This window comes from Coregonus clupeaformis, unplaced genomic scaffold, assembly GCF_020615455.1.
Source record: "Coregonus clupeaformis isolate EN_2021a unplaced genomic scaffold, ASM2061545v1 scaf0860, whole genome shotgun sequence".
Taxonomy (NCBI): Eukaryota; Metazoa; Chordata; class Actinopteri; order Salmoniformes; family Salmonidae; genus Coregonus; species Coregonus clupeaformis.
The window spans coordinates 110,036-126,291 of NW_025534314.1; the positions used below are offsets into that span (position 1 = coordinate 110,036).

The following is a 16,256-nucleotide window of genomic DNA, read 5'->3' on the forward strand; positions in this document are numbered from 1 at the left end:
CCTGCTACTGCACCAAGCCAGGGAGCGAGTCGTCAGTCCGGCACAACCCGTGCCTGAGTCATCGGTGCCAATTCAGGTACCGCTCAACTGCTCCACTAAGGAGCTGAAGCCTACCGCTCCTGCTACGTCCAGTCCAGCTCCAGCCAGCAGGGCCAGACCGGACCAGGGGCGCTATGGGGGGTTTGTTGAAGGGTTTTGGTCAAGCCCGAGCCGGAACCGCCGCCGAGGAGGTATGCCCACCCAGCCCTCCCGTTTTGCTCTTTTGAGCGCGGTCGCAGTCCGCGCCCTTAGGGGGTACTGTCACGCTCTGGCTCCGGGACTCTGTATGTTGAGCCAGGGTGTGTTCGTTCTGTGTGGGTTGTTTCTATGTTGGGTGTTCTAGGTTGTTGTTTTCTGTGTTGGCCTAAGTGACTCCCAATCAGAGGCAACAAGTGTCAGCTGGTTGTCTCTGATTGGGAGCCATATTTAAACTGTCTGTTTTCACTTTGTGTTTGTGGGTTCTTGTTTCGAGTTGGTTGTGTTATACCACGTACTGTCACGTTTCCGTCTTTTGTTATTTTGTTTCGATTAATAAATGAGTATGTTTGCCTGCAACGCTGCGCCTTGGTCTACTCACTCATACGACGATCGTGACACAGGGTTGGGTTATAAAAATATATCAGAAACGTTGAACATCCCACGGAGCACCATTAAATCCATTATATAAAAATGGAAAGAATATGGCACCACAACAAACCTGCCAAGAGAGGGCCGCCCACCAAAAATCACAGACCAGGCAAGGAGGGCATTAATCAGAGAGGCAACAGAGACCAAAGATAACCCTGAAGGAGCTGCAAAGCTCCACAGCGGAGATTGGAGTATCTGTCCATAGGACCACTTTAAGCTGTACACTCCACTGAGCTGGGCTTTACGGAAGAGTGGCCAGAAAAAATACATTGCCTAAAGAAAAAAATAAGCAAACATGTTTGGTGTTCGCCAAAAGCCATGTGGGAGACTCCCCAAACATATGGAAGAAGGTACTCTGGTCAGATGAGACTAAAATTGAGCTTTTTGGCCATCAAGGAAAACGCTATGTCTGGCGCAAACCCAACACCTCTCATCACCCCGAGAACACTATCCCCACAGTGAAGCATGGTGGTGGCAGCATCATACTGTGGGGATGTTTTTCATCAGCAGGGACTGGGAAACTGGTCAGAATTGAAGGAATGATGGATGACGCTAAATACAGGGAAATTCTTGAGGGAAACCTGTTTCAGTCTTCCAGAGATTTGAGACTGGGACGGAGGTTCACCTTTCAGCTGGACAATGACCCTAAGTATACTACCAAAGCAACACTCGAGTGGTTTAAGGGGAAACATTTAAATGTCTTGGAATGGCCTAGTCAAAGCCCAGACCTCAATCCAATTGAGAATCTGTGGTATGACTTAAAGATTGCTGTACACCAGCGGAACCCATCCAACTTGAAGGAGCTGGAGCAGTTTTGCCTTGAAGAATGGGCAAAAATCCCAGTGGCTAGATGTGCCAAGCTTATAGAGACATACCCCAAAAGACTTGCAGCTGTAATTGCTGCAAAAGTATTGACTTTGTCTTTGTATGGAATAATTTTAATTGACCACTGTTGTCTATGTATGGGATAACTTTAATAGGATGCTGTTGTACATGTATGGAATAATTTTAATAGGACGTGGTTGTCTATATATGGAATAATTTTAATTGACCCCTGTTGTCTGTATATGGAATAACTTTAATAATAGACCCCTGTTGTCTGTATATGGAATAACTTTAATAATAGACCCCTGTTGTCTGTATATGGAATAACTTTAATAGACCCCTGTTGTCTGTATATGGAATAACTTTAATAGACCCCTGTTGTCTGTATATGGAATAACTTTAATAGACCCCTGTTGTCTGTATATGGAATAACTTTAATAGACCCCTGTTGTCTGTATATGGAATAACTTTAATAGACCCCTGTTGTCTGTATATGGAATAACTTTAATAGACCCCTGTTGTCTGTATATGGAATAACTTTAATAGACCCCTGTTGTCTGTATATGGAATAACTTTAATAGACCCCTGTTGTCTGTATATGGAATAACTTTAATAGACCCCTGTTGTCTGTATATGGAATAACTTTAATAGACCCCTGTTGTCTGTATATGGAATAACTTTAATAGACCCCTGTTGTCTGTATATGGAATAACTTTAATAGACCCCTGTTGTCTGTATTTTTACATTTTACATTTTAGTCATTTAGCAGACGCTCTTAACCAGAGCGACTTACAGGAGCAATTAGGGTCAAGTGCCTTGCTCAAGGGCACATTAACGTCATTTAGCAGACGCTCTTAGCCAGAGCGACTCACAAATTGGTACGTTCACCCCTATAGCCAGTGGGATAACCACTTTACAATTTGGGGGGGTTAGAAGGATTACTTTATCCTATCCCAGGTATTCCTTAAAGAGGTGGGGTTTCAAATGTCTCCGGAAGGTGGTGAGTGACTCCGCTGTCCTGGCGTCGTGAGGGAGCTTGTTCCACCATTGGGGTGCCAGAGCAGCAAACAGTTTTGACTGGGCTGAGCGGGAGCTATGCTTCCGCAGAGGAAGGGGAGCCAGCAGGCCAGAGGTGGATGAACGCAATGCCCTCGTTTGGGTGTAGGGACTGATCAGAGCCTGAAGGTACAGAGGTGCCGTTCCCCTCACAGCTCCATAGGCAAGCACCATGGTCTTGTAGCGGATGCGAGCTTCAACTGGAAGCCAGTGGAGTGTGCGGAGGAGGGGGGTGACGTGAGAGAACTTGGGAAGGTTGAACACCAGACGGGCTGCGGCATTCTGGATGAGTTGTAGGGGTTTAATGGCACAGGCAGGGAGGCCAGCCAACAGCGAGTTGCAGTAGTCCAGACGGGAGATGTATATGGAATAACTTTAATAGACCCCTGTTGTCTGTATATGGAATAACTTTAATAGACCCCTGTTGTCTGTATATGGAATAACTTTAATAGACCCCTGTTGTCTGTATATGGAATAACTTTAATAGACCCCTGTTGTCTGTATATGGAATAACTTTAATAGACCCCTGTTGTCTACGTATGAAGATTCCAACAAGAGGTTGTCTGCCCCAACTCCAGGAGGTCTCTAAGGAGGTTGTCTGCCCCAACTCCAGGGGGTCTCTAAGGAGGTTGTCTGCCCCAACTCCAGGGGGTCTCTAAGGAGGTTGTTGGACAACTAGTCTAGCAACTCATTCATCCTGCTTTTGTGTCTTTGCACAAACCTTGTTTTAAATATGACAGTATTTCTAAATCCCATTAAAGAGAACATGGGTTGACCTTTGAATGTTTCACTATGGATGGAGTTTTCTAATGTTTGGCTTCATGCTCTTCCAAGCAGCAGCTGTGTTTAATGAAGTGTGGGACCTTGTCTATTCTCTAGCAACAATTCAGACAATTACATCATTTCACAAAATCCATGTCATAACAGACTAAAACATTGTCATGAGACTAAAGAACTGAAATCATTGAGTGTCTTAAAGAGTAATCACTGACACAGACAAAGCTCTGTACATTAACATAACTGCCTCTGTTCAATCTAAAAAGAGAGAAGAGGTGGTGTCTCCTGCCATGCCAGTCCTGTTGCATACAGAGTTTAGCACATGGTCAGTTGACAGATACAGAGCAGATGGAAGTGTCATTGTTAGTTGACAGACACAGAGCAGATGGAAGTGTCATTGTTAGTTGACAGATACAGAGCAGATGGAAGTGTCATTGTTAGTTGACAGATACAGAGCAGATGGAAGTGTCATTGTTAGTTGACAGACACAGAGCAGATGGAAGTGTCATTGTTAGTTGACAGATACAGAGCAGATGGAAGTGTCATTGTTAGTTGACAGATACAGAGCAGATGGAAGTGTCATTGTTAGTTGGCAGATACAGAGCAGATGGAAGTGTCATTGTTAGTTGACAGATACAGAGCAGATGGAAGTGTCATTGTTAGTTGGCAGATACAGAGCAGATGGAAGTGTCATTGTTAGTTGGCAGACACAGAGCAGATGGAAGTGTCATTGTTAGTTGACAGATACAGAGCAGATGGAAGTGTCATTGTTAGTTGACAGACACAGAGCAGATGGAAGTGTCATTGTTAGTTGGCAGATACAGAGGAGATGGAAGTGTCATTGTTAGTTGGCAGATACAGAGCAGATGGAAGTGTCATTGTTAGTTGACAGATACAGAGCAGATGGAAGTGTCATTGTTAGTTGACAGATACAGAGCAGATGGAAGTGTCATTGTTAGTTGGCAGATACAGAGCAGATGGAAGTGTCATTGTTAGTTGGCAGATACAGAGCAGATGGAAGTGTCATTGTTAGTTGACAGATACAGAGCAGATGGAAGTGTCATTGTTAGTTGGCAGATACAGAGCAGATGGAAGTGTCATTGTTAGTTGACAGATACAGAGCAGATGGAAGTGTCATTGTTAGTTGACAGACACAGAGCAGATGGAAGTGTATGAGTTGACAGATACAGAGCAGATGGAAGTGTCATTGTTAGTTGGCAGATACAGAGCAGATGGAAGTGTCATTGTTAGTTGACAGATACAGAGGAGATGGAAGTGTCATTGTTAGTTGACAGATACAGAGCAGATGGAAGTGTCATTGTTAGTTGACAGATACAGAGCAGATGGAAGTGTCATTGTTAGTTGACAGATACAGAGCAGATGGAAGTGTCATTGTTAGTTGACAGATACAGAGCAGATGGAAGTGTCATTGTTAGTTGACAGATACAGAGCAGATGGAAGTGTCATTGTTAGTTGACAGATACAGAGCAGATGGAAGTGTCATTGTTAGTTGGCAGATACAGAGCAGATGGAAGTGTCATTGTTAGTTGACAGATACAGAGCAGATGGAAGTGTCATTGTTAGTTGACAGATACAGAGCAGATAGAAGTGTCATGGTCAGTTGGCAGACACTGAAGGCAGGTTAATATAACTCTTCATGGGGGGTAGTGGTTTGATCTTGCGTCCGGCCCAGCCGCCTTTCCTCTTCCACAAGCCGCTGGAGGGCCGGATGCCGAGCCAACGGTTCCTGCCAGCTTTACCAATGATCCGTTTGTTGTGATCGATGTTGGACACCCGTCCCACTGTTGCCATGCATGTCTCAATCACCTGGAAACAGAAGACAACAGCTGGTGAACTGCAGTCAGAGCATCAGCTTCTAGAATCTAGATCTGGTGAGGTGCAGTCAGAGCATCAGCTTCTAGAATCTAGATCTGGTGAGGTGCAGTCAGAGCATCAGCTTCTAGAATCTAGATCTGGTGAGGTGCAGTCAGAGCATCAGCTTCTAGAATCTAGATCTGGTGAGGTGCAGTCAGAGCATCAGCTTCTAGAATCTAGATCTGTGAGGTGCAGTCAGAGCATCAGCTTCTAGAATCTAGATCTGGTGAGGTGCAGTCAGAGCATCAGCTTCTAGAATCTAGATCTGGTGAGGTGCAGTCAGAGCATCAGCTTCTAGAATCTAGATCTGGTGAGGTGCAGTTAGTAAACAGATCTAGATGGTCAAACCATTTAAAATCATCATCATACAGGCCCCTAAAATCATTGACAGGTAGCACCATTGATATATGACATCAGTAATTGTCTTAAAATAAATACGTTCATATTATTTTGAAAGAATATCAGTCAAATAAGGGAGGCACCAGATAATATGGTCTGAATGTGGACACAGTGGAAGGATAAGATACATTTTAATACAATGTGTAGATGCAACAAACGTTGATCCGATAGTGATTGGATCTTAATGATCAGATGACGAAACTCACGGTAAAGTGTAAATGAGACTATGGACAGACAAACCAGAGGACAACAGTTATAGAATATATAACAGTTATATTACCTGAATTTGCTGTTTAGATGGCAGCTGTACAATCGCTGTTCCGTTGACTTTACGAAGTAACACTCCACTCGTACCTTCAACAACCACAATAAAACTGTTTCAATAGTGATCAGACTTAATAATATCATTTCTCAATAGTGATCAGACTCAATAATATCATTTCTCAATAGTGATCAGACTCAATAATATCATTTCTCAATAGTGATCAGACTCAATAATATCATTTCTCAATAGTGATCAGACTCAATAATATCATTTCTCAATAGTGATCAGACTCAATAATATCATTTCTCAATAGTGATCAGACTCAATAATATCATTTCTCAATAGTGATCAGACTCAATAATATCATTTCTCAATAGTGATCAGACTCAATAATATCATTTCTCAATAGTGATCAGACTCAATAATATCATTTCTCAATAGTGATCAGACTCAATATCATTTCTCAATAGTGATCAGACTCAATAATATCATTTCTCAATAGTGATCAGACTCAATAATATCATTTCTCAATAGTGATCAGACTCAATAATATCATTTCTCAATAGTGATCAGACTCAATATCATTTCTCAATAGTGATCAGACTCAATATCATTTCTCAATAGTGATCAGACTCAATAATATCATTTCTCAATAGTGATCAGACTCAATAATATCATTTCTCAATAGTGATCAGACTCAATAATATCATTTCTCAATAGTGATCAGACTCAATATCATTTCTCAATAGTGATCAGACTCAATAATATCATTTCTCAATAGTGATCAGACTCAATATCATTTCTCAATAGTGATCAGACTCAATAATATCATTTCTCAATAGTGATCCAGACTCAATAATATCATTTCTCAATAGTGATCAGACTCCAATAATATCATTTCTCAATAGTGATCAGACTCAAATATCATTTCTCAATAGTGATCAGACTCAATAATATCATTTCTCAATAGTGATCAGACTCAATATCATTTCTCAATAGTGATCAGACTCAATAATATCATTTCTCAATAGTGATCAGACTCAATATCATTTCTCAATAGTGATCAGACTCAATAATATCATTTCTCAATAGTGATCAGACTCAATAATATCATTTCTCAATAGTGATCAGACTCAATAATATCATTTCTCAATAGTGATCAGACTCAATATCATTTCTCAATAGTGATCAGACTCAATAATATCATTTCTCAATAGTGATCAGACTCAATAATATCATTTCTCAATAGTGATCAGACTCAATATCATTTCTCAATAGTGATCAGACTCAATATCATTTCTCAATAGTGATCAGACTCAAAATATCATTTCTCAATAGTGATCAGACTCAATAATATCATTTCTCAATAGTGATCAGACTCAATAATATCATTTCTCAATAGTGATCAGACTCAATAATATCATTTCTCAATAGTGATCAGACTCAATAATATCATTTCTCAATAGTGATCAGACTCAATAATATCATTTCTCAATAGTGATCAGACTCAATAATATCATTTCTCAATAGTGATCAGACTCAATAATATCATTTCTCAATAGTGATCAGACTCAATAATATCATTTCTCAATAGTGATCAGACTCAAAATATCATTTCTCAATAGTGATCAGACTCAAAATATCATTTCTCAATAGTGATCAGACTCAATATCATTTCTCAATAGTGATCAGACTCAATAATATCATTTCTCAATAGTGATCAGACTCAATATCATTTCTCAATAGTGATCAGACTCAATAATATCATTTCTCAATAGTGATCAGACTCAATAATATCATTTCTCAATAGTGATCAGACTCAATAATATCATTTCTCAATAGTGATCAGACTCAAAATATCATTTCTCAATAGTGATCAGACTCAATAATATCATTTCTCAATAGTGATCAGACTCAAAATATCATTTCTCAATAGTGATCGGACTCAATAATATCATTTCTCAATAGTGATCAGACTCAATAATATCATTTCTCAATAGTGATCAGACTCAATAATATCATTTCTCAATAGTGATCAGACTCAATAATATCATTTCTCAATAGTGATCAGACTCAATAATATCATTTCTCAATAGTGATCAGACTCAATATCATTTCTCAATAGTGATCAGACTCAATAATATCATTTCTCAATAGTGATCAGACTCAATATCATTTCTCAATAGTGATCAGACTCAATAATATCATTTCTCAATAGTGATCAGACTCAATAATATCATTTCTCAATAGTGATCAGACTCAATAATATCATTTCTCAATAGTGATCAGACTCAAATATCATTTCTCAATAGTGATCAGACTCAACAATATCATTTCTCAATAGTGATCAGACTCAATAATATCATTTCTCAATAGTGATCAGACTCAAATATCATTTCTCAATAGTGATCAGACTCAAAATATCATTTCTCAATAGTGATCAGACTCAATAATATCATTTCTCAATAGTGATCAGACTCAATAATATCATTTCTCAATAGTGATCAGACTCAATAATATCATTTCTCAATAGTGATCAGACTCAATAATATCATTTCTCAATAGTGATCAGACTCAATAATATCATTTCTCAATAGTGATCAGACTCAATAATATCATTTCTCAATAGTGATCAGACTCAAAATATCATTTCTCAATAGTGATCAGACTCAAAATATCATTTCTCAATAGTGATCAGACTCAAATATCATTTCTCAATAGTGATCAGACTCAATAATATCATTTCTCAATAGTGATCAGACTCAATATCATTTCTCAATAGTGATCAGACTCAATAATATCATTTCTCAATAGTGATCAGACTCAATATCATTTCTCAATAGTGATCAGACTCAATAATATCATTTCTCAATAGTGATCGGACTCAATAATATCATTTCTCAATAGTGATCAGACTCAATATCATTTCTCAATAGTGATCAGACTCAATAATATCATTTCTCAATAGTGATCAGACTCAATAATATCATTTCTCAATAGTGATCAGACTCAATAATATCATTTCTCAATAGTGATCAGACTCAATATCATTTCTCAATAGTGATCAGACTCAATATCATTTCTCAATAGTGATCAGACTCAATAATATCATTTCTCAATAGTGATCAGACTCAATAATATCATTTCTCAATAGTGATCAGACTCAATAACATCATTTCTCAATAGTGATCAGACTCAATATCATTTCTCAATAGTGATCAGACTCAATAATATCATTTCTCAATAGTGATCAGACTCAATATCATTTCTCAATAGTGATCAGACTCAATAATATCATTTCTCAATAGTGATCAGACTCAATAATATCATTTCTCAATAGTGATCAGACTCAATATCATTTCTCAATAGTGATCAGACTCAATAATATCATTTCTCAATAGTGATCAGACTCAATAATATCATTTCTCAATAGTGATCAGACTCAATAATATCATTTCTCAATAGTGATCAGACTCAATAATATCATTTCTCAATAGTGATCAGACTCAATATCATTTCTCAATAGTGATCAGACTAAAAAACTAATTACTATTGTTATTCCACTTCTAATGTATGACATGGAGATTGTTTGTTAAGCTGCAGCACGGATAGGGGTTAGAGGTCAGGGGTGAAGGTTACCTGCAGCACGGATAGGGGTTAGAGGTCAGGGGTAAAGGTTACCTGCAGCACGGATAGGGGTCAGGGGTTAGAGGTCAGGGGTAAAGGTTACCTGCAGCACGGATAGGGGTTAGAGGTCAGGGGTAAAGGTTACCTGCAGCACGGATAGGGGTTAGAGGTCAGGGGTAAAAGTTACCTGCAGCACGGATAGGGGTTAGAGGTCAGGGGTAAAGGTTACCTGCAGCACGGATAGGGTTAGAGGTCAGGGGTAAAGGTTACCTGCAGCACGGATAGGGGTTAGAGGTCAGGGGTAAAGGTTACCTGCAGCACGGATAGGGGTTAGAGGTCAGGGGTAAAGGTTACCTGCAGCACGGATAGGGGTTAGAGGTCAGGGGTAAAGGTTACCTGCAGCACGGATAGGGGTTAGAGGTCAGGGGGTAAAGGTTACCTGCAGCACGGATAGGGTTAGAGGTCAGGGTAAAGGTTACCTGCAGCACGGATAGGGGTTAGAGGTCAGGGGTAAAGGTTACCTGCAGCACGGATAGGGTTAGAGGTCAGGGGTAAGGTTACCTGCAGCACGGATAGGAGTCAGGGGTTAGAGGTCAGGGGTAAAGGTTACCTACACACGGATAGGGGTTAGAGGTCAGGGGTAAAGGTTACCTGCAGCACGGATAGGGTTAGGGGTTAGAGGTCAGGGGTAAAGGTTACCTGCAGCACGGATAGGGGTTAGAGGTCAGGGGTAAGGTTACCTGCAGCACGGATAGGGGTTAGAGGTCAGGGGTAAAGGTTACCTGCAGCACGGATAGGGGTTAGAGGTCAGGGGTAAAGGTTACCTGCAGCACGGATAGGGGTCAGGGGTTAGAGGTCAGGGGTAAAGGTTACCTGCAGCACGGATAGGGGTTAGAGGTCAGGGGTAAAGGTTACCTGCAGCACGGATAGGGGTTAGAGGTCAGGGGTAAAGGTTACCTGCAGCACGGATAGGGGTTAGAGGTCAGGGGTAAAGGTTACCTGCAGCACGGATAGGGGTTAGAGGTCAGGGGTAAAGGTTACCTGCAGCACGGATAGGGGTTAGAGGTCAGGGGTAAAGGTTACCTGCAGCACGGATAGGGGTCAGGGGTTAGAGGTAAAGGTTACCTGCAGCACGGATAGGGGTTAGAGGTCAGGGGTAAAGGTTACCTGCAGCACGGATAGGGGTTAGAGGTCAGGGGTAAAGGTTACCTGCAGCACGGATAGGGGTTAGAGGTCAGGGGTAAAGGTTACCTGCAGCACGGATAGGGGTTAGGGGTTAGAGGTCAGGGGTAAAGGTTACCTGCAGCACGGATAGGGGTTAGAGGTTAGAGGTCAGGGGTAAAGGTTACCTGCAGCACGGATAGGGGTTAGGGGTTAGAGGTCAGGGGTAAAGGTTACCTGCAGCACGGATAGGGGTTAGAGGTCAGGGGTAAAGGTTACCTGCAGCACGGATAGGGGTTAGAGGTCAGGGGTAAAGGTTACCTGCAGCACGGATAGGGGTCAGGGTTAGAGGTCAGGGGTAAAGGTTACCTGCAGCACGGATAGGAGTCAGGGTTAGAGGTCAGGGGTAAGGTTACCTGCAGCACGGATAGGGGTTAGAGGTCAGGGTAAAGGTTACCTGCAGCACGGATAGGGGTCAGGGGTTAGAGGTCAGGGGTAAAGGTTACCTGCAGCACGGATAGGGGTTAGAGGTCAGGGGTAAAGGTTACCTGCAGCACGGATAGGGGTTAGAGGTCAGGGGTAAAGGTTACCTGCAGCACGGATAGGAGTCAGGGGTTAGAGGTCAGGGGTAAAGGTTACCTGCAGCACGGATAGGGGTCAGGGGTTAGAGGTCAGGGGTAAAGGTTACCTGCAGCACGGATAGGGGTTAGAGGTCAGGGGTAAAGGTTACCTGCAGCACGGATAGGGGTCAGGGGTTAGAGGTCAGGGGTAAAGGTTACCTGCAGCACGGATAGGGGTTAGAGGTCAGGGGTAAAGGTTACCTGCAGCACGGATAGGGGTCAGGGGTTAGAGGTCAGGGGTAAAGGTTACCTGCAGCACGGATAGGAGTCAGGGGTTAGAGGTCAGGGGTAAAGGTTACCTGCAGCACGGATAGGAGTTAGAGGTCAGGGGTAAAGGTTACCTGCAGCACGGATAGGGGTTAGGGGTTAGAGGTCAGGGGTGAAGGTTACCTGCAGCACGGATAGGAGTCAGGGGTTAGAGGTCAGGGGTAAAGGTTACCTGCGCACGGATAGGAGTTAGAGGTCAGGGTAAAGGTTACCTGCAGCAAGGATAGGGGTTAGAGGTCAGGGGTAAAGGTTACCTGCAGCACGGATAGGGGTCAGGGGTTAGAGGTCGAGGGTAAAGGTTACCTGCAGCACGGATAGGGGTTAGGGGTTAGAGGTCAGGGGTAAAGGTTACCTGCAGCACGGATAGGGGTTAGAGGTCAGGGGTAAAGGTTACCTGCAGCACGGATAGAGGTCAGGGTTAGAGGTCAGGGGTAAAGGTTACCTGCAGCACGGATAGGGTAGGGTTAGAGGTCAGGGGTAAAGGTTACCTGCAGCACGGATAGGGGGTTAGAGGTCAGGGGTAAAGGTTACCTGCAGCACGGATAGGGGTTAGAGGTCAGGGGTAAAGTTACCTGCAGCACGGATAGGGGTTAGAGGTCAGGGGTAAAGGTTACCTGCAGCACGGATAGGGGTGGGTTAGAGGTCAGGGGTAAAGGTTACCTGCAGCACGGATAGGGGTAGGGTTAGAGGTCAGGGTAAAGGTTACCTGCAGCACGGATAGGAGGGTTAGAGGTCAGGGGTAAAGGTTACCTGCAGCACGGATAGGGTCAGGGTTAGAGGTCAGGGTAAAGGTTACCTGCAGCACGGATAGGGGGTTAGAGGTCAGGGTAAAGGTTACCTGCAGCACGGATAGGGGTTAGAGGTCAGGGGTAAAGGTTACCTGCGCACGGATAGGGGTTAGAGGTCAGGGGTAAAGGTTACCTGCAGCACGGATAGGGGTTAGAGGTCAGGGGTAAAGGTTACCTGCAGCACGGATAGGGGTTAGAGGTCAGGGGTAAAGGTTACCTGCAGCACGGATAGGGGTTAGAGGTCAGGGTAAAGGTTACCTGCAGCACGGATAGGGGTTAGGGGTCAGGGGTAAAGGTTACCTGCAGCACGGATAGGGGTTAGAGGTCAGGGTAAAGGTTACCTGCAGCACGGATAGGGGTTAGAGGTCAGGGGTAAAGGTTACCTGCAGCACGGATAGGGGGTTAGAGGTCAGGGGTAAAGGTTACCTGCAGCACGGATAGGGGGGTTAGAGGTCAGGGGTAAAGGTTACCTGCAGCACGGATAGGGGGTTAGAGGTCAGGGGTAAAGGTTACCTGCAGCACGGATAGGGGTTAGGGAGGGTCAGGGTAAAGGTTACCTGCAGCACGGATAGGGGTTAGTAGAGGTCAGGGGTAAAGGTTACCTGCAGCACGGATAGGGGTTAGGGTTAGAGGTCAGGGGTAAAGGTTACCTGCAGCACGGATAGGGGTTAGAGGTCAGGGGTAAAGGTTACCTGCAGCACGGATAGGGGTTAGAGGTCAGGGGTAAAGGTTACCTGCAGCACGGATAGGGGTTAGAGGTCAGGGGTAAGGTTACCTGCAGCACGGATAGGGGTTAGAGGTCAGGGGTAAAGGTTACCTGCAGCACGGATAGGGGTTAGAGGTCAGGGTAAAGGTTACCTGCAGCACGGATAGGGAGTTAGAGGTCAGGGGTAAAGGTTACCTGCAGCACGGATAGGGGTTAGAGGTCAGGGTAAAGGTTACCTGCAGCACGGATAGGGGTTAGAGGTCAGGGGTAAAGGTTACCTGCAGCACGGATGGGGTTAGAGGTCAGGGGTAAAGGTTACCTGCAGCACGGATAGGGGTCGGGTTAGAGGTCAGGGGTAAAGGTTACCTGCAGCACGGATAGGGGTTAGAGGTCAGGGTAAAGGTTACCTGCAGCACGGATAGGTAGGGGTTAGAGGTCAGGGGTAAAGGTTACCTGCAGCACGGATAGGGTTAGAGGTTAGAGGTCAGGGGTAAAGGTTACCTGCAGCACGGATAGGGGTTAGAGGTTAGAGGTCAGGGGTAAAGGTTACCTGCAGCACGGATAGGGGTCAGGGGTTAGAGGTCAGGGGTAAAGGTTACCTGCAGCACGGATAGGGGTTAGAGGTCAGGGGTAAAGGTTACCTGCAGCACGGATAGGGGTTAGGGGTTAGAGGTCAGGGGTAAAGGTTACCTGCAGCACGGATAGGGGTTAGGGGTTAGAGGTCAGGGGTAAAGGTTACCTGCAGCACGGATAGGGGGTTAGAGGTCAGGGTAAAGGTTACCTGCAGCACGGATAGGAGCAGGGGTTAGAGGTCAGGGTAAAGGTTACCTGCAGCACGGATAGGGGTTAGAGGTCAGGGGTAAAGGTTACCTGCAGCACGGATAGGGGTTAGAGGTCAGGGTAAAGGTTACCTGCAGCACGGATAGGGGTTAGAGGTCAGGGGTAAAGGTTACCTGCAGCACGGATAGGGGTTAGGGGTTAGAGGTCAGGGGTAAAGGTTACCTGCAGCACGGATAGGGGTTAGGGGTTAGAGGTCAGGGGTAAAGGTTACCTGCAGCACGGATAGGGGTTAGAGGTCAGGGGTAAAGGTTACCTGCAGCACGGATAGGGGTTAGAGGTCAGGGGTAAAGGTTACCTGCAGCACGGATAGGGGTTAGGGGTTAGAGGTCAGGGGTAAAGGTTACCTGCAGCATGGATAGGGGTTAGAGGTCGGGGGTTAGGGGTAAAGGTTACCTGCAGCACGGATAGGGGTTAGAGGTCAGGGGTAAAGGTTACCTGCAGCACGGATAGAGGTTAGAGGTCAGGGGTAAAGGTTACCTGCAGCACGGATAGGGGTTAGAGGTCAGGGGTAAAGGTTACCTGCAGCACGGATAGGGGTTAGAGGTCAGGGGTAAAGGTTACCTGCAGCACGGATAGGGGTCAGGGTTAGAGGTCAGGGGTAAAGGTTACCTGCAGCACGGATAGGGGTTAGAGGTCAGGGTAAGGTTACCTGCAGCACGGATAGGGGTTAGAGGTCAGGGGTAAAGGTTACCTGCAGCACGGATAGAGGGTTAGAGGTCAGGGGTAAAGGTTACCTGCAGCACGGATAGAGGTTAGAGGTCAGGGGTAAAGGTTACCTGCAGCACGGATAGGGGGAGGTTAGAGGTCAGGGGTAAAGGTTACCTGCAGCACGGATAGGGGTTAGAGGTCAGGGGTAAAGGTTACCTGCAGCACGGATAGGGGTCAGGGTTAGAGGTCAGGGGTAAAGGTTACCTGCAGCACGGATAGGGGTTAGAGGTCAGGGGTAAAGGTTACCTGCAGCACGGATAGGGGTTAGGGGTCAGGGGTAAAGGTTACCTGCAGCACGGATAGGGGTTAGAGGTCAGGGGTAAAGGTTACCTGCAGCACGGATAGGGGTCAGGGGTTAGAGGTCAGGGGTAAAGGTTACCTGCAGCACGGATAGGGGTTAGAGGTCAGGGGTAAAGGTTACCTGCAGCACGGATAGGAGTCAGGGGTTAGAGGTCAGGGGTAAAGGTTACCTGCAGCACGGATAGGGGTCAGGGGTTAGAGGTCAGGGGTAAAGGTTACCTGCAACACGGATAGGGGTTAGAGGTCAGGGGTAAAAGCACGGATAGAGGTTAGAGGTCAGTGGTGAAGGTTACCTGCAGCACGGATGTAGGTGGCTCCTTTCCCAGGATACAGTTCCAGGTTGTTGACCAGAGTTCCAACAGGAAGAGCTCCCAGGGGGAACGAGTCTCCTTCTTTAGCTGAAACTGGAGAGGACATCATGACAGAAACATTACAATATTATACAGACATACATTACACATTAGACAGGAGACAACAGATCCATTATAACAGACTTGAGACAGCTCCATTATCTTGTGGAGAGGACAGGTGGGTTAGAGACAGCTCCATTATCTTTTGGAGAGGACAGGTGGGTTAGAGACAGCTCCATTATCTTGTGGAGAGGACAGGTGGGTTAGAGACAGCTCCATTATCTTTTGGAGAGGACAGGTGGGTTAGAGACAGCTCCATTATCTTGTGGAGAGGACAGGTGGGTTAGAGACAGCTCCATTATCTTGTGGAGAGGACAGGTGGGTTAGAGACAGCTCCATTATCTTGTGGAGAGGACAGGTGGGTTAGAGACAGCTCCATTATCTTGTGGAGAGGACAGGTGGGTTAGAGACAGCTCCATTATCTTGTGGAGAGGACAGGTGGGTTAGAGACAGCTCCATTATCTTTTGGAGAGGACAGGTGGGTTAGAGACAGCTACATTATCTTTTGGAGAGGACAGGTGGGTTAGAGACAGCTCCATTATCTTGTGGAGAGGACAGGTGGGTTAGAGACAGCTCCATTATCTTGTGGAGAGGACAGGTGGGTTAGAGACAGCTCCATTATCTTGTGGAGAGGACAGGTGGGTTAGAGACAGCTCCATTATCTTGTGGAGAGGACAGGTGGGTTAGAGACAGCTCCATTATCTTGTGGAGAGGACAGGTGGGTTAGAGACAGCTCCATTATCTTGTGGAGAGGACAGGTGGGTTAGAGACAGCTCCATTATCTTGTGGAGAGGACAGGTGGGTTAGAGACAGCTCCATTATCTTGTGGAGAGGACAGGTGGGTTAGAGACAGCTCCATTATCTTGTGGAGAGGACAGGTGGGTTAGAGACAGCTCCATTATCTTGTGGAGAGGACAGGTGGGTTAGAGACAGCTCCATTATCTTTTGGAGAGGACAGGTGGGTTA

At 44.9% G+C, this 16,256-nt stretch overlaps 1 protein-coding gene across 2 annotated transcripts in view; it reads right to left on the minus strand.

Annotated features, from left to right (window-relative positions):
- Positions 1 to 4,508: 4,508 nt before the first annotated feature.
- mrpl2 (mitochondrial ribosomal protein L2) overlaps positions 4,509 to 16,256 on the minus strand; it is a 41,772-nt gene continuing 30,024 nt past the window's right edge. For both annotated transcript variants that reach the window (XM_041871144.2, XM_041871145.2), the window contains 3 exons: positions 15,174 to 15,284; positions 5,879 to 5,952; positions 4,509 to 5,151 (listed from right to left, as the gene is read on the minus strand). In XM_041871144.2, coding sequence (XP_041727078.1) covers positions 4,942 to 5,151; positions 5,879 to 5,952; positions 15,174 to 15,284 — 395 coding nt within the window. In that variant the 3' untranslated portion in view covers positions 4,509 to 4,941. The remainder of the gene's footprint in view (positions 5,152 to 5,878; positions 5,953 to 15,173; positions 15,285 to 16,256) is intronic.